Raw genomic sequence first — 18,228 nt, 5'->3', positions numbered from 1 at the left:
GTCAGGTTGTTGGATTAATTTACTGCATGTTGCTTCCCCTTTTAAGTGTGAACAGTAAACCATGCATTCGTAAAACATGCTCAAGATATCAATGGTCTCAGTGGCTTAGACACCAAGTCTAGGCCCAGGATGAGGATAGTGGGCTCAGGACACCTCCATTAGTGTCGCGATCACCTTTCTACTTGACATCAGTGGGAGGTCATCAGTGCTGGTGTGATCATATTTCTGCAGTTTTTATGGTACCAGGGACACAGCATGGGGCTTTGTGATGCAAGGCAAGCACACTGACCCTGACCCAGGAGTCAGGTCTTAAAGTGCTAGGACAGCTGTAGTGGGGGTGTAGCTCAGTTGGGAGAGAGCTCACTTTGCAAGTACCAAGCCCTGGGTTCAGGTCATAGCACTGCATAACATGGGGTAGAGTAACACTCAACTGTAATTCCAGATTTTGGGAGCCAGAGACAAAGAAGATCAGGAGTTCGAGGTCATCCTTAGCTATACAGTAAGCTAGAGACTGGGCTACAAGAGACCTTGTCTTAAACGGATATGACACAAAATAATAATAGAAAATAAACCAACTGCAACCCAGGGAAAGCATCTTGTTCAAAATGAGCATGCTATTAAGACATTTCAGGTGAAAAATCAAAACAAAACAAGAACACTGAGTGAGAACCATTCCTGCTTTGGAAACACTTCTCACCCACCTTCATAAGAAGGAAGCTGGCCTGCAAAAGATGGCTGGACCTGGTGTGGGAACCTTTAAGGCCATGGGAGGAGGGGGACTGATGGTGCCAGAGGCTGGGGGCAGCATGGGCTCTGGAGGATATTATAGGTCATATAAAGTTATTTAACTCCCACTGGTCCCTCATGAAGGTTAGGAGAGCAGAGGATGACATGGTATGTCCAGTCATGGAAGGGCCAGGGATGCCTGATGAGAAGACGGTCCCAGAGCCCTGACCAACATGTTGCCTGTGTTCCTGCCCTTTCCCTCACACATGTCCCAGGCCTGGGCCACAGCAGTCCTACTCACCTGTGGCTGTCAGCAGCAAGGAGCAGTCCTGCCCATTCAGGTACTCCATGGCGGTGACCCTGGTGTACCGAGGGTTGCCATTGTGGAAATAGTCCAGCTTCTCTCCTTTCTCCCAGTCCCAAAAACTTGAAGGAATAAGAATGAAGACAGAATGACAGTCACTAGGGAAACACCGCCCAGACCCCAGTGGGGCACAGCTGTGGGTGGCTGTGATCAGAGCAGAGCAGACACTGGCCAGTGTGAGTGAGGAGCCTTGTGTAGAGTAGGTGGAGGGATACAGTGTGGTTGCTGGGAAAGACCACGATGTAGCAGGCCCTCACTCCCCACGTAACTGAAAGCAGGGACCTAAGATGACATCGATCCCTACACCAAGTACCCTGAACAGCCCAGCAGTGGGAGGGCCTTACAGTAGAATATGACCATGTCTGAGAGGGAGGAAATGCTGGATGCCACAGTGTGAGAACCCTGAAGGACAAGTGAAGAAAGCCAGTCACAAAATGACAAACACCACAAGGTTCTACTCTCAGAAGGTCCCTAGAGGCAGCATGTTCAGACAGAAAGGACGGGGCTCATGGCACCTGAGGGAAGGGATCAGTGTTTACTGGGCAGTTTTGGTATGGGAGATGTGAACCATACGGTGGCTCAAGTTACATGGCAGTTTGCAACTCTGATCTAGGAGTTCTGACAGCTTCACACAGACACATGCAAGCAAAACACCAATCACATAATGTAAAAAACCAAACCAACCAACCAACCTCCAAAACAAAACCCCATTCTCTCTTAGGTCTCTTCTGTCGCACTTGCTTCTGTAGACCAGGCAAGGAGCAAACTGTGTACCCAGCCTATTCTTTAGTAATGACGTGCAGGTGCGTCCAGAATGAGGCGGGCCTCATTAGTACAACACAGAGAAAAGACAGCAGGGTGAACCACAGCCAAGCCTACCAGATGCTGTCCTTGTCGGCGACAGCTATGCACGGTGTAAAGGGGTGGAATTTGACCACAGAGGGGACGCCGGGGTTCCTGTTCAGAAATATCTGATCATCCAGTCTGGTGATGCCTGTAAGAGACAATTGGAGCCAGGCTTTCATCTACAGCAGCACCCATCTTGTCTTTAGGATAGTTGAAGCAGGGGACAATAGGGATCAAAGAGATGGTGAACGCACATACTGAGGAAAAGGGGAAGCTTTATCCTGGTGCACCCGCAGCTCTGGGGTCTATGTCTTTGCTTGGCTCTGTCTCAGCTTCCAGCAGAGGCAGACACTGAGGTGCCTGGTCAATACTTATTATACTGTGAGTAGCAATGTTCAGAGAAGAGGAACCTCACTGAGTCTGAAGAGCGGGTAAGAATTTCAGAATGAAGGAGGGTGTGGCTACATCTACTCAAGACCCAGGTGGGGTTCCAGACTCTTCAGTCTGGGAAGCAGCTAGCAAAAAACAAAACAAAAACAACAACAAAAAACCCCCAACCCCCCCAAAAAAGCACAGGGGTGAAGGGCACGGCAGGGGACAATGTTTTCTCACTAGGCCCCACACATTAGCTGATACACATATGCTTTTCAAGTATATGAAGAGCCAGAAAGCAGCTAAGGATGCAGAGTCCAGGCAGCTGCAGACCTGGTGTGGTGGGCAGTGAATGCAGACAGCTCCAGGGTGGACAGGGAAGCTTTCTGGTCTAGCCGTATGTGATCATGTGGAGAGTTTAGTGCTGGCAGGTACCGGCTCTTGGGGAGCTCTGTGCCAGGACCTCTCCCCTTTCTAAACTGCACAGGACTCTAGGACAACGGCCCCAGATGATCACACTGCGCTGCAGACAGTGTCTGTCCTTGGCATATTCCTTCTCAAACACAGTAAGGAGGGACAAAGGGTGCGTGTATAACAGTGCCTAGCTTTTTATGTGTGTGTTCTGGGGCTCGGACTCAGGTCCTCACACTTGTGAGGCATCTTCTAGCCCCACCTGACTCTGTACTCTGAGTCTATGCCTCAGTTTGAATAGAAAGTGTTGCCTCTGCAGCTGCCCTAAGGCCCCCAGACATGTTACTGTGTGGGTTATACTCATTTTCCAAACTTCGGTCAGAAACCAACCAACCCACCAACCCAAGGAGTGGGCTGCTTCTCAGGTCACAGCCAGTGGGAACATGCCTGTATTAAGACCCCAGGGCATGGCTGTCCTTGAGAAGTCCCCCCTGAGGCTGCTTCCTCCGCCTTTCCCAGTCAGTGCTCTGGTGTACAAGGGCAGCACACACAGTGCTTGGGGGCTCAGGGGACTAGCCAGTTCCGTATATATCTGGTGGAAGGCCTGCTCCCCTGGGAAGAGCCGTGCGCTTACCCTTCTGTATGACCTGCTGGGCCTGCTTCCTGACTCGAGTGTTCCTCAGGAACCGCCACTCACGCTCCTTGCGGATCTGACTCTCTAAGTCATGCTCTTCAGGGATCTTTAAGGACAGGAAACACTGGATTAGGCTCAGCAATGACAGGACAGTCACTTTTAAGCTGGGCACAGTAGCACATCCACAAGAATCTAGGACTCGGGGGTCTGAGGCAGGTTCGAGGCCAGTGTGGTCTATATGGTAAGTTCCAGGCCAGCCTGGGCTACACAGAGAACTGTGTCTCAGAAACACAAACACTCAATCAAATGGCATTATTTTCTGAGTGCTCTAGTCTGTTCCCTGGCTGAAGCCCACTAACAGCAGAGGACGGGCCTGTAGAGGTGCGGTCCTGAGAGTCCCAAACTGGGGAAATGCTTCTGGCCACGGAATCAGTCAGTGAACAAAACAGGACCCCTTTCTCCAGACTGAGACACAGATACAGAGGACCCTCCTGGCTCAGCCAGAGTCAGCATTTCAGCAGAGGCTTCCTGAGAAAAACAGCACCAGGAAGAGGACAGGACTGTATTCTTTTTCAGTGTTTTATTGCTATGCACCTTCTTTTTCTTCTCAAAAACTGCAAAAAAAATACACCCAGACAACAAAATTAGCAGCCAGAGGTGGACAACCAATCTGGACACAGGGGACATAGCCCCGCTTCCCTGTGAGTGGCTATCAGTTTAAAAACAGTCCCATAGCAGCAAATATGGTTCAGAACCCGAGTTTTATCTCATGATAATGCAGAGCTTATTAGAAAAGAAATGACAATGACCAATGACATGAACAACAGCAAGCAGCAGCTTCTGACATTCCCAAGTGTGCAGAAAGAGAGAGATGTGCTTAATGAAATCCAGCCTCTCTGGAGCAGATCAGGAGAGGTGTAAAAGGTGCTTGGAGCAGGAAGGGGACCTGGTGCTGTCCTCTGAGGCGCTGCACTGAGCCACTGCTGCACATGTTGGGGTGGACCCAGGGCAGACTCCAGCCCAGGCTCCCAAGACAACAAAACAGACACAATCAAGGCCTAGAGGAGATACATGGGGGAGGCACAGGCATATGGAAACCTGGAGAGTGTCAGACAGTCTGGCACTTGAGCTGTCACTGGTGACAGAACCCTGGCTCTGGACTCTGTCTCTCGGGAGTGAGAGGTGGGGGTGGGGTTGTGTCTTTTACCCAGCATGTAGAAGTGAGTATTCTCTTGCAGACCTGCTATTCTTGTGATAGGCAGTACTGGAACCAGGTTCACAAGATGAGCAGGCAGCAGAAAGTGCAGGAGAAGGCCCACTGAGATAAAGCAGGGAGTTCACTGTGAGAAGGCAGACATGGTACCACAGGGGGTTACCAGCTCTCAGAATGAAGGGACTAGAGGGGATTGGCCAACAGACCACTCCTGCTTCTTGTGTCTGTGAATTACCACCCCTCCCCCCTTTCTCTTTCCACCCATTTATATCTGGTAGAAAGCAAGCATCCAGGCTTGGTTTCTGAGGTCCTCCCTGAGCACAGCTCCTACAGGCTATTTAACAAGTGTCACATGATTAGGATATGACATGCCAATTGTTGACCTCTTGGCTTTTCAGAAAGACCAATTACAGCTGAAGCCTCTGGTGGAGGTAGGTTGCAGGGAGGGAGCTGAAAACTGAGGCCCAGCCCTTTTCAGGTCACAGAGACCTTGAGGCTCTTGGAACAGGGAAATATGACAATATAAGCAGGTCTTGTATGGAGTCTAGACCTTGGGGCTATGTCTTAGGTTTGCTGCCCTGGGGACTAATAAGTATCAAGGTATGTCAAGGAACGTGACTATCAAGATTGAAAAAAGGCTTGAGCAAAGGCAAAGTGGGGAGGAGTCCAAGGAAAGGTGCTAACTTTGGCCCTCTGTGGACTGAGGACAGGCCCTCTGCTCTTCTTCTCATGGACCATTACTATCATTACCCCATCCTTTACCAGCATCTCCATCCTTTCTTCAGGGCAGCCAGGAGGGCCATGGTCTCCACATCACTAATCAGAGCTCAGGCCTACAGTGTGTACAAACAAGGGCATTTGTGCCCTTCGCATGCTCATTAGAGATGACGAGCACTAGTGGAGAAAGTGGCCTCTCTCTACAGCCAGGTTGATTTGACTGACATACAGCCAGTTCACCCTCGTTAGGTATGGTTTTGGGATTAAGCAAATGTTTAGTCATATAACTGTCAGCAATTTGGACAGAGCAGTCTGTGTCCCCAACATGCTTGCATGCCCCCTCTCCTTGTCAAGTCTGTCCCTTAGCCTCAGGCTCTGGCAAATACCGACCTCTTTTCTGACCCTGTGCTTTTGCCTGTTCTGAGATACTTACCCACAGACTATACAAAACCTTCTACTCAACACAGTATGATTATGATATTTCTCAATACTGTGAACACAGACTTCCGTGTATAGGCCTCTCTGAGTAGATATCAGGAGCAAGACCACCGGGGCCACATCTCATCTACCCTTATAGAGCACAAGCACATGTGAGACCACAGGTGAGACCCTGCACCGCAACAGTAGCTTGAGTGTTCAGAGGCCCCTTTCTTTGCTAGCACTGGGACCCGACAGCTTTCAGATCGCATCACTTGGAACATGGGTGACGGCCTCTCACAGGCCTGACGAATGCTGCTGAACATCTTGTGTGCTCATCTGCCAGATACATTTTTCTTACGAAGCATGTGTGCAAATATTTTTTACCTGTGTGGATTGTTGCTTTTCATCTCATCAATTTTGAAAGTTTCACATGTAGAATACATAATTTTTCTCAGTTGCTTTTACTAATTGTAACTGAAAAATTGTGTTTTGTTTTCCTTCTGTTTTTGTCTGAGACAAGGTCTCACTGTGTGGTCCAGGGTGCCCCGAAACTCTGCAGTCTCAGGCATGTATCACTAGGCCTGAATAGTTTCATGTCTTTAGACAGTCTCCGTGTAACTCCAACTGGAACTTGCTCTGTAAATCAGGCTGGCATCAAACTCCCAGAGGTCCACTATCTCCATTTCCATGGTGCTGGGATCAAGCACTTGCACTGGCATACCTGACTAACCTCATTGTCCTAAGGCAATTCTCCATTAAAAAAAAGTTTATTTTATGTATGTGAGAACACTGTTGCTATCCTCAGACACACCAGAAGAGGGCATCAGATCCCATTACAGATGGTTGTGAGCCACCATGTGGTTGCTGGGAATTGAACTCAGGACCTCTGGAAGGGCAGTCAGTGCTCTTAACCACTGAGCCATCTCTCCAGTCCCCCAATTCTTATTTTTTTTAAACATTTATTTTTTAATTTTAGTATGTGTATATATGTGGGTTCACATGCCATGGTGCATATGTGGAAGTCTGAGGGCACCTTGCAAGAGCTGGTTCTCTCTTCTCACTACGTAGGACTGAACTCAAGTCATCTGGCTTGGTAGCAAGTGCCTTTACTCATACAACAAGGGTGTGCTGGCTAGTTATGTCAACTTGACAGAAGCTAGAGTCATCTGAGAAGGGGACACCCCAATTGAGAAAATAACTCCATAAGACCTGTAGGCAAGCCTGTAGGTCATTCTCTTAATTAGTGACTGATAGGAAGGGCCCAGCACACTGTGGTCTTGTATTCTATAAGAAAGCAGGCTGAGTGAGCAAGTCTAAGGAGCAAGTCAGCACGCAGCACACCCCCATGGCCTCTGCAGCAGCTCCTATCTCCAGGTTCCAATGCTGCTTGAGTTTCTGTCCTGACTTCCTTTGATGGTGAACTGTGATGCTGGTCAGTTTTTGCCAAAACAGTTTTCCTGGGACTTGGATGGTGGTTGAACTGCTCTAAGTGGCCATTAGGGAGACCCAGCACCTGCATACCAAAAAGCAGTCCCACCTATGAACATGGCCTTTCCCATTTATTTTACAGTATCATAATTTTCAGATAAAAATTTTTTATCTATACCAAGGCATTTCTATTGATGTCACACTTCAAATTCTAGCTGCTCTTTATGGATGCAGCTGGCCCTGTAGTGCGCCTGTGTCCAGCAAGCCTACTCAACTCAACTCACCCTGGAGGCTTCCTTCACAAGGGAAAGGAGGCTTGTTTCCATCCCTAGTTTGCTGAGCTTGTCAGGAGTGAATGTGGGGCTCAGACACGTTCTCTGCAGATACGAACAGCTGTGTGGTCTGTCTTCCTTCGTCCTCCTGTTCTCACTTAGGACTTTACGCTGAGTTACTTGTGGATGGGGTGCTCCATGTGCTCAGCAGTATTTGAATGTGCTTTTGCCTCCTTAATACTGGGTGCAGGATTTGGGGTCCCCTGGATAGCAGTTTGTTCTCTTACAATGCATGGTTTTGGTATCTGACTGGTGCTGCCTTCACACAGCATACTGAAGTCCACACCTATATTTCCGTGCCACACTGAGTCCTTCTTTAAAGCTTTGTCTGAAATGATAATTGTGTTAGTCGGACTTCAGCTGCTGAGACCAAACCCTGATATATATAATGTGAAAAGTGAGACCAGGAAAGCTGGTCATGGCTGGAGTCTGAGGCTGATGAAAGCTACAAATTTGAGGGCAGCCTGAGCTACATATTGAGTTGCAGGCCAGCCTGGGCTACACATGAATGGTTCATTTTGGCCCACAGTGCCAGAGGTTTTGGCCCATGGTCACCTGCCTTCATTGCTCCTAAGCTGTGGCAAACAGGCCAGTGTGGGGGGCAGCATGTGGTAGAGCAGAGCCTTTCATATCAAGATAGAGGAAGAGGCTGGAGATGGTGCATCTTCCCAGGGTGTGCCTCCAAAACTCACAAGGCTTTACCAACTCCCAAATTAGTGCCACTCGCTGGAAACCAAGGCTCCCAGGGCTGGAGTCTATGGGGACACTTTATGCCAGCACATTCAAATGGTGACAACTGGTGAGACTAACAGCCTTGTTTGATCGGGTGATGTTTTAAACTTCAAAGTTTTGTGAGTGACTAGATGAGGCGAAGGGTTTTCCCTTTGACAGCCAAGAGGACTGTAGTCAGGGGAACTGTGGTAGCTCATTGGCTAAAGGCCCTCCCTCTGAGCTCTGTTTACGGTCACAGTGGGGATGGCAGGCACTCTTTGCTACCCATCTGCCCTCATGTCCAGATCACACAGACTTAATTAGCATCAACACGTAAGTTTGAAATCAGAGGTGTAAACCGCCTCCATTTTTATTCTTTCATGTCTTGTCTTGTTCCTCACATTTCCGCAGGGACCCAGCGTCAAACGTCAATTTTCAAAGAGAAATAGCTGGGAGTCTACAGATCTATTTCAGGAACACCATCACCACCTAACAGCAAGTCTTTTGACCCACTGACACATGGTCTTGTTGTCTTTTGAGCAAGGGCCTTAGTAGTCGGGCTGGCTTTGAATTTATAGAGATCTACTTGCCTCTGCCTCCCTATGCTGGGATTTAAGGTGTACTCCACCACACTTTCTAATTAAAGTGTGTGTGTGTGTGTGTGTGTGTGTGTGTGTGTGTATAAAAATTATGAGCACACTGTAGCTGTTTTCAGACACACCAGAAGAGGGCATCGGACCCCATTACAGATGGCTATGAGCCACCATGTAGTTGCTGGGAATTGAACTCAGGACCTCTGGAAGAGCAGTCAGTGCTCTTAACTGCCGAGCCATCTCTCCAGCCTCCTAAAATTTTTTAAAAACCTATTTTATGTGTATGGGTGTGTATGTGTGCAGGTGCATATGCATGCATCAGGCTGAACTCATATGGAGGCTGGAAGCCATCTTGTGAGAGTCAGTTCTCTTTCTACCATGTGGTCCTGGGGCTCAACGACAGGCTGTCAGGGTTAGTGGCAAGCTAACATGCCTAGTCATTTCACTAGGCCCTTTCTTACTATCTTGTTTTCCAAGTTTTGGATGAAATTCCTCTTTATGCACACTCCACTTTTTCCCATTAACCTCTGTTTTAAATTATTTTTTTAATTAAAAAAATTATTTATTTATTTACTTTTATGATAAAGGTCTTACTCTGTAGCCAGGGCATCTTGGAATTCATCACATGGCCAAGGCCGGCCTCAAAGTCATGACAGTCCTCCTCTGTCTGCCTCCCAACTGCTGGGATCTACACTGTGAGCCACGTGTCCTGTTGTGTAGTTTTTGTCTACTCAGTTATTCATACTTTGTTTCTGTTTAGCTCCAGCATCTGGGCTGCCTGAGATTAGAGTCCCGTTATGACTGGCTCTGTCTCTTGACAGTGCCTGCCTGACAAGTTTTTAAAAATAGTTTTAAAATAAATCCCACACTTCATGTGCAGAATGGCAGAGAGCAAGGTAAACAGCTTGGTCTCCCCTGGCTGATGTGTGGGGTTGAGCTGGCTCACTCTGTGCCCTCCTGTGGTACCTCAGGGCTTCTTTCTGTGTTCTTCCTTCTCTGTCAGAGGTCAGCTGCTGGGCCTCCTGCTGGTGATCAGGAAGTTCTCTCTGCTGCAGAGCTGTGAGCAGGGCCTGTGTCTCAGGCTCTAAGGGTGGACTGTATTGTGATTGTTCTTTCTCCCTTATGAAGAGTCTGAATCGATGACTTTTCTGGCTCTGGAAATGAGGTATTGTCTTTCACTTCTGAGTTGGGAGGTTCTTCCAGTGTCTGGAGATAGCAGTACCTGCTCCTTTTCCATGAGGGGCTTGGGAGCTGTGTCCTTTGAGAATGGGTGTGTATGCTGGTGTCTCCATCACAGATGTTGCTCCTCTCTGCCAGGCTCATATCTCTGATGCTGGTCTTTCTCCTATGTCTTTCTCCTAGGACAGCGTTACATACATACGTATACACAGACAGGGCAGAGCAGCCTGTACAGAGAGGCCCTGAGGGGTGGGTACTGTCCACTTAGTCTCTGGAGACCCATGGGTAAAGGAGTTCTCCTTGATGAGTCCAACCCTGTCTGACAGAGGTGCCTCCCCATTCTTTCAGGAGGCTCAGTCCCTTTCAGCCCTACCTCTGAAGGGCGTGTCACGCTGACTTCTGGAGTGAGGTGACTTTACCACAGCAGGAGAGTAGACTCGACCTAGAGCTTCCCGATTCTATACAGACTCAGCACTCACACGTGAAGTGACAGAGCGGCCCCGCAGCACCCTCAGCAAATGTAGCAAAATCAAGATAAAACTGTGTGTTTTATGGTAAGTTCCTTTAGCCTCATGATTCCTATTTTCTGTCTTCTTAATAATGTGCTCTGAGTTAGATTCATGGACATGCAGATTTATCCAAAGGCTAGAGCTGTAGTACCTGTAGGCCTGGGTTGAGCTCTGACATGCTGGTACGTTCTGTTCATGGTGTTCAGGAAGTTTACAAACTCTTAAAAGCTTTTTTTTTCTAATTAAAATAATATTTTAATAGTTTTAAATTATAAAACAAGTAACTATTCTTTCTTAAAAAAAAAAATCCAAACCCAGAAATATCTTGTATAAGACCTGCCTCAGTCTTCTCCAAGCTCCTGGCTATTTGGATTGATGAACCGTCTCCAGACCCGAATCTGGGTGAGCATTCTGTGGTCTGTTACATTCCTACCATATCCTCACATACAGACACAAGTCATTTAATGGCTGTATGGTATTCACCCAGTCTACGGATGTGGCATTTTAAATAAATGTTCTTAATTACTGTTCTGTTTGGTTTGCAATTCTTGGCTATTATAAACAGTGTTTCAGACACACCTTTGGACTAGAACACACATGCACTTAGTGACTGTAGGAATGTGCCCCTCAGAAGGACCACTTGTTTTAGAAACAGACAGTCTGACGGCGTTGCCAAGTCATCCTCTGGGGTAGCGGCATATCCCCACTACTAACAGCACCTGAGGATGTCTGCATTCTCCTGTCCTTCATAAGGCAAGTTCTGGATATAACCCATGTCTGAAATTTGCCAACTAAGAGAAGGAGTTATTCCCATTCAACACTGAATTCACCTACTTTCCCTCTAAGCACACAGCAGGCTGTCATCAGTGACGCTGAGCTGTGGGCTCTAGCACAGGAAGAGAGCTCTTGCACGGCTCCTGTCCTGCACAGACTCTGGTCTTGAGTTCTGTGCACTCAGTCCTAACTACTAGGTGCTCACCGCTGTCACATGTGACGGCTAATCCTGTCAACTTGATAGGATTCAAAATCACCATGGAAACGAAGCTGGGGGCATGAGTCTAAAGGATTATCTGGATTGAGTTAGCTGAGGTGGGAAGACCCACCCTCGATGTGTGTGTCACCATTTCACGCCTGGGATCCTGAACTGTGAACCAAAGTTAACTTTTCTTCCCTCAGGTCCCTGATATACCGAGGACACCTCCCATCTGCATCTGGTTTAGTTTCTTACACACTTCCGACACTCTCTACTCCTTGAGGTCTAGCCTCAGCACTTTAGTTCTCCTGTAAGCAGGCCAGCAGGAACGTCACAGGAAACACTAGTGGGCACAGTGGTGTCACTGTAGGCTGCAGCCCCACGGTGCTGAGACAAGCTCATCAGCGTACCAGGAAAACAAGCATCTGCTTATTTGCCAAAGGCTCCTTGCTGCTTTGTATGGAGAGCAGGGCCTGGACACTGCTTCTCACCCTTCCAATGCTGTCCCCTTCAACAGTTCCTCATGTGGTGGCCCCAACCATAACCTTACTTTTGTTGCTACTTCATAGCTTTAAGCTTGCTGCTGTCATGAGTCACAATATATGTATCTGATATGACATATCACTCCTGTGAAAGGCCATTCAGTCTCCAGGGGTTGAGAACCACTGTCCTAGGAGTTCTTCCTGGACACTGCCTTTGCAGTGTCCCTGCCCCCGACTCCTGTGGTGGCAACTCTCACACATGTCCCATGTACTTCAGGACAGTACAGAGGCATCGGTCTACACCAGCACAGCACACTTTTCCTAAGGGTCAGGCCCAGCCAGTGTCACCGGTGTCTGAGGATCTGAGGACATTCACCCAGTGCCTGGTCCTCAGGGAAGATGTGCTCAGCTCACTCTAGGACAGTGCTTTGGGAACACATGGGTTCAGTTGTAAGGGCCATGCATTCTGAGTCTCCTGTTGTGCCCTTACAAGGATGACAGAAATCAAGTGACTGTCAAGGCCCTCAAGGAAAGCTTCTTGTTAGTGTCCCAGGGAGTCACCATTACTGCCAGTTGCTGCCACCGTAGTGAGAGGGAAGCAGATATACAGATGGTCTGTTTCTATATTCTATATATTTTAGTTTCACTGGCCATAAGCACAGCCATCCTGGGAAACCGCACTGCCGGTAAACTGCTGGCCCACAGGCTCTGTCCAGTGTCTGCCCCCACCCTAAGTTCTCTGCTGTCTGGGCAGCTCTGGCTCACTGCACAGGCTCAGACCATATACTTTCCTTTCTGTCCTAACTGCTGTCCCAGGGACCAGAGGGGCATGTTGTGTCCTCTTATGATGACAACATGGCTACTGGGCGGCCATGGGCCTTGTCTTGTTCCTACACTTGGACCCCCGACACCTGGAAGATCTGCAAGCTGATTTCTTTACATTGCTACCCTCATTGCTTGGTTATCAAGAGAGCAGGTGCCCGAAATCTGTCTGAGGTCCCAGAGCTCTTTTCTAGGATGTCCAGTGAGCATGTAGGGAGAGGTTCAGCTCTTGGTCTCTGACTGAAAGCTTCCACCAGGAGCATTTTCTTATGCTATCACTTAAAAAAATCTGTTTTGTTTTGAGATCAAATCTCAAATATGATGCAGGATGACCCTGAAGTAACAATCCTCCTGTCTTGACCTCCTGAGTGCTGGGATTATGGGATTATTACCAAATCTGACTGATAGTAATTAACTTTCAGATTTGTTAAAAATACTTAATAGTTTCAATAGTATATGATTAAGTGTTTCATTCCCTTTCTTCACTATTTTTTGTTTATTCTTAACTATTATGATATTTAAATATAAAAGTAATTATATTTGTTATTATCCATTTTTGGTGGTCCTGGGATAGAAAGTGGGTCCTCTAGTACAATAGGCAAACTGTCCGTCACCGAGCCACACCCTCAGCCCCACCATAAGATTTTATTATTTTGTTTTGTAATGATTTGCTCGTATGGAACTCAGAGCTGCGGGCATGGGAGGACAAGTCTTCATCATTGGGGTGTACTCCCAACCCCATTTCAGATCCCGTGTGGCCATGGCCATCCTGGAGCTTTCTCTGTAGACCAGGCTGTCCTCGTTTCAGAATCTCTAGCTAGCTAGTCTCTGTTGGACACTCAGTACATCTCAGTTTTTCTTTTATAAGAGCTCATAGAGACTGTCTATATTTGATTATTTTCAATTGTTCTGTATCTTTCTCCCCAAAATTTTTTTATTGGAATTGTTTTGTATCTTAACAAAGCAATGATTAGTTTGTAAAAAGTTTGGCCATTTTATACTTTAAGGCTTATTTAAATATTTTAAATATTTTCAGGTCCTTTTTTTCTGGTGAACGTATTTTGCCTGCAAGTAAGTCTGAGTACCACACCTGTGCCTGGTTCCCATGGAGGCCAGAAGAGGGCACGAGACAGCGTTACAGATGGTTGTAAGCCAGCACTTAAAGGCTGAGAAGCAAACTCAGGTCCTCTGGGAGAGCAGCCAACTGTCTTAACAACTGAGCCTTCGTATGAAAGATGGAAGTGAGTATTCACCTCGCCTCCATCAGCAAAGGCCCTTAAGAACTCAGAACTTTATCACTTGCCAAAGATGCTGAAAATAGTCTGTGCTTTACCAGTCTCACCATAGGAAGAGGGAAGCAGAGACTGGTAAAATCCAAATACTTCTCAGAGAGAGAACCTACTTGGGCATCTAGCTAGACTTACAATTAAGAATAATCTATGGCTTTCATTTTCAGTCAATATGCAGGAAGGGGAAGATGGTCTAAGAACATGTTTCAGACTTACATACAAACCTAAAAGCCAGTTTCTGCAGCGGTCGCAGAGACAGAGACAAGCTGACCAAGTGCAGTAATGGCTGCATGTTTGGGGCCATTAGCTCGGGCACGAATCTGTAGTCTTGACATACCGTGACCACACAGCTAAGGCAGAGTAAGAATCAGAAGACAGCTTTGCAGATCCCCATTGTCCTAGAGTGCTCAGTCACCAAGCGTGACCCGAGGACAGGCCTGAGCTCATTCTAACTCTGATATAGAGTTAGATCCTGCCAGTGAGAACAAGGGAACCACAGAGTGCTGGCAGGTTCTAGACAGCAGGGTTTGCCTGTTATTTCTTTGAGAAATCAGGAGGAAGGCAGAGCTGGCCACTTGGGCTCTTCTGTCCTAGGTGTTGGCGCTCGCACCATGACAGCAGTTCGGTGTCACCCTCCAGCAGTAAGCAAAGTATGACAGGGGAGGCTGACTGCTACTGAGAACAGCCCCAGTCCCATAAATCCTGGCCCACTTGCTCAGGTCACAGCTTCTAGCTGGGCTAACGGGGCTCAGCAAGCCAAAGAAAGGGACAGGTTGGGGCTTACTGTCACTAGGAAGTTTGAGGAACAAGAACAAAAAGCAGCAGCAAGAACACATGGCAATGAAAAGCAGCAGGAGGATTGCAGCTTCTGGTGGGGCCACTGGGGCTGTGGAGCTGCAGGACTCACCTTCATGACCGGCTGGGCAAAGTAGCGCGCACTCCAGTCACAGAACCCCGTCTGCATAGTGGCACAGATGAAGCTCTTGTGTCCGGCAGCATCGTCTGCGTCGTCTGTGGTCTGGAGGGTGTGAGAGCAGGATCAGGAGCAAACTCCATAGGCTTACTGTTCCTGTACTGACTCACTACGTAGCTCAGTCTGGCTTGGAGTCCTGCTCTTCCTGCCTCAGGGCCCTGAGTGCTGGGATTGTATGCTCATGACTGTGAGCCTGGCATCCTCTACTTCTTATACTTGACAAAGGTGACAGTGACCAACCCTGTGACAGATGGGCAGGGCTAGGTGGTGACTGTGAGAAACATGGTCAAGGGACTGGGTGTGTTCAGTGGATGAGTGCTTGCCTATCATTCCCGAGGACCTTGGATCTCATTCCCAGCAGCACAAAAATAAACAGCAAGATCCACATTTGCCTTGTTGCCCTCCATGGCCAGCCCAGCTTGGCTGACTCCTACTACCTGAACCACATGGGCAGGCCGGCCTGTGTGCCATGTCATGGAGGGAGATGGGCTCACTGTCCTCCTGGAAGCAGTGGCTTTGGTTCCATTTAAGAATTCTGATAAAGGGAAGGTGGCATAGAGCCCCCTCCATAGATGCACTGTTCCCCTAGACCAAAGTCCTCTGCCCTTGCTCCCAGCTATGTCAGGGGTTAACCAGGATGCTGACTGTACTCGGAACCCATTGGCTGCCGAGGCAGGGGTAGGGGTGTGAGCATGGAGAACAATGGCTGCCACATGGAACTGCTAACCACTAACATTGTGATCCTGCTCCACAGTTAACCTACAAGAGAGCCGTGCCTGCTCTTCTTTTGACTCAGTCTCACTTGCAGTACAGAAAGAACACCAGTGTCTTCCTGCCCCACATTCTATGTGCACAGCTCTCAGCTGTGGCTCCTTCTTCCTCCCTAGATGATAAATGAGCCATGACAACCTGAGCATCCCCTCTGTGGGCTGCTGTGAAGGTGATACATTACTGGACAGTGGAGAGGTAGGCGGGGAAAAGGCTAGGAAAACAGAAAAGGAGGAAGAGAAAGGAGATTCCAGGAGGAACGAAGATGGAGGCAGATGTTTATGTCTCTCTGAGCATCTCTTCATAAATAAAGCTGCAATGAATGTTTTATAAGGGATAGAATTGTACAAGAGCTTTTGACTTATTTAGGTTGGCAAATTATATGATACCTATTGGATCACAGTAGTTTGTCGTATTCTTTGATGTGACTACTTAAATGAGTTCAAAGGGTGTAGTAGCGGAGCACATAAAGCTCACCACAGAGTTGGGATGTGTGTGTCTAAGGCTTGGTAACAACACACCAAGGGGAAGTGAGTGAAAACAACACGCTGGGGTGGTTGTATCCACACTGGGCAGAAACAACAGGGGCAGTGGAGTGAACCGCACCAGAGTTCATAGAGGCTGTGTAAGGCCGCCAAGTTAGAGATCCCAGCAGTGCCAGATGGCCCGGTGTGGGAGCCAGCAGAGTGGGAGATAAAAGGTTAAGCCTTCATTTTAATATTTATAACAACACCCTCTCTACTGTGCACTGGCTGACAGGATGCACCCATCTCTATGCCCCTCAGATCCTGGGCAGCAGCACATTCCTCTCTCTTGAACTGTTTTTACAGCATAGTTAAAAGCAGAGAGTATGCCTGCTTGTATAGAGTAATCAAATGTTTATAGGAAAACCAAACAAGCCATTCAGAATGAACCCCGAAGAGCAGCAGCTACATCAAGTGGATACTGAATGCTATTTACCTAAGAAGGGGAAGAGTTAACTCCACGTGCTGACTGGGACTCAGAGTGGCTGAGATGAACTAGCCTAGGGAGGAGGTGCTGCAGGAAGACCAGACCTGCAGATAAGAGAGGCGTTGGACCTGGGTTCCACCGTGTCTCTAAGGGTCTTGAGGCTAACCCTGAGTCATGGGAACTGAATGATCCCAAACTAAGGTATCACACTGGATGTCAGGAAAGCAAAGTCCTCAGCACCCTGTTCTGAGTGCTTACAGGGCACGAGGGGCTACAACACAGCTCATGCCTTTGTACCTGATCAGGGCCTTTGTCAAACATCTTTCGTGTCCGAGGGAACTGGTGGGAGTGAGGGGTGTATTGTGCACCCGTGGGGCCGGCGGTAACTGGGCGGCCAGAGGGCAGGTCACGGCTGACGGTAGGCTTGGCCACATCATTGGTCAGGCTGCAGCTGCTGGTGCTAGATGCTGGTGGGGAGCCTCTGTGGATGGGAGAAGAACAGAGAGCAAGCTTTACTGAGGAAGACTATGAAGTGAGGCTCCAGGCCCTCTCTCTCAGAGATGTTACAATGAGTCTAACTGCCTGGCATGCCACTTGCCAAGGCTGAGTGAGGACAAAATAACACACTCTAGAGCTGGTGTGTCCAGTCACACTTGGGCTAGTCACATTGCTTCCTGAGCAGAGCCGTCTAGCCCGTCCTGTTGTTCACCTACATAGAGAACCCATGCCTCTGAAGAATCCCAAAGGTCATAGAAATCAGGCTTCATTCAACTTTTCCTGATGTGCTATGTGCAAATGAAGTGTTCTTGGGATGGGGAAGAAGTCTAGAAAAGGGCCCCGAGCGCACAGAAGTCAGCATGTACTTGTGTGTTTAGTGAGAAAGGACATAGGGAGAGAAGGAAGTGATAAGAGAAGGGAGGGAGAGGAAAGCAAGGCCCTGGTAGGGAGGTGGCATCTGGGACCCTACCACAGAATGGAAGGGGCTTGGCAGGCTACTTACCCGACCTGGTGGATGTGCATTCCCTTGTTGGTTGGGCTGGCTGGGGCCGACTGTGTAAGAGAGGATGTGTCAAGGATTCGCTGGGGCCGGGCGTTCACTGTGGCCTAAGAGAGCAAAGGGGGAATGACAAGAGAGGTCAGAAGTCCTCAGTGAGACACTCCTAAAGGTGACAGAGGACAAGGGGCTGCTCTTTCATTAACCACAGCCTGTGAGGCTCAGGCTAGGCGGTAATCTAGCAGCTGAAACGTGAGGTGCTTAAGGCTCTTCCCTGCTTTCAGGCCACCTGGGGTCAGTCTTCAGTACTGCCTGCCTCTCATCTGAGAGCCATCAGTGGCCCTTTCAGGGTCCCAGACTGGCTCTGTCCCCAAGGAGGCAGCTGTGGCTTAGGCAGGTGTACTGAGGGGTCAGGAAGCATAGTTGTGTGACTGGACATCACCAGACAGTCCAGAACTGTGGCTGCTGGTCAGTCACAAATGTCCTGTATTTGGGGGCAGGAGAGGCAGAGTAAGGGAGCC

At 48.4% G+C, this 18,228-nt stretch overlaps 1 protein-coding gene across 5 annotated transcripts in view; it reads right to left on the bottom strand.

Annotated features, from left to right (window-relative positions):
* The window catches only part of RPTOR (regulatory associated protein of MTOR complex 1), a 263,751-nt gene that overhangs the window by 8,651 nt on the left and 236,872 nt on the right, over window positions 1-18,228 (bottom strand). For all 5 annotated transcript variants that reach the window (XM_080924542.1, XM_080924544.1, XM_080924545.1 and 2 more), the window contains 6 exons: window positions 17,714-17,817; window positions 17,011-17,194; window positions 14,929-15,039; window positions 3,354-3,459; window positions 1,970-2,084; window positions 1,028-1,152 (listed from right to left, as the gene is read on the bottom strand). In XM_080924542.1, the coding sequence (XP_080780668.1) occupies window positions 1,028-1,152; window positions 1,970-2,084; window positions 3,354-3,459; window positions 14,929-15,039; window positions 17,011-17,194; window positions 17,714-17,817 (745 nt within the window). The remainder of the gene's footprint in view (window positions 1-1,027; window positions 1,153-1,969; window positions 2,085-3,353; window positions 3,460-14,928; window positions 15,040-17,010; window positions 17,195-17,713; window positions 17,818-18,228) is intronic.

This window comes from Micromys minutus (genome assembly GCF_963924665.1).
Source record: "Micromys minutus genome assembly, chromosome: 10".
NCBI lineage: Eukaryota > Metazoa > Chordata > Mammalia > Rodentia > Muridae > Micromys > Micromys minutus.
The sequence above is the reverse complement of the archived record's forward strand: the minus strand, read 5'-3'. Positions and strand labels throughout refer to the sequence as shown.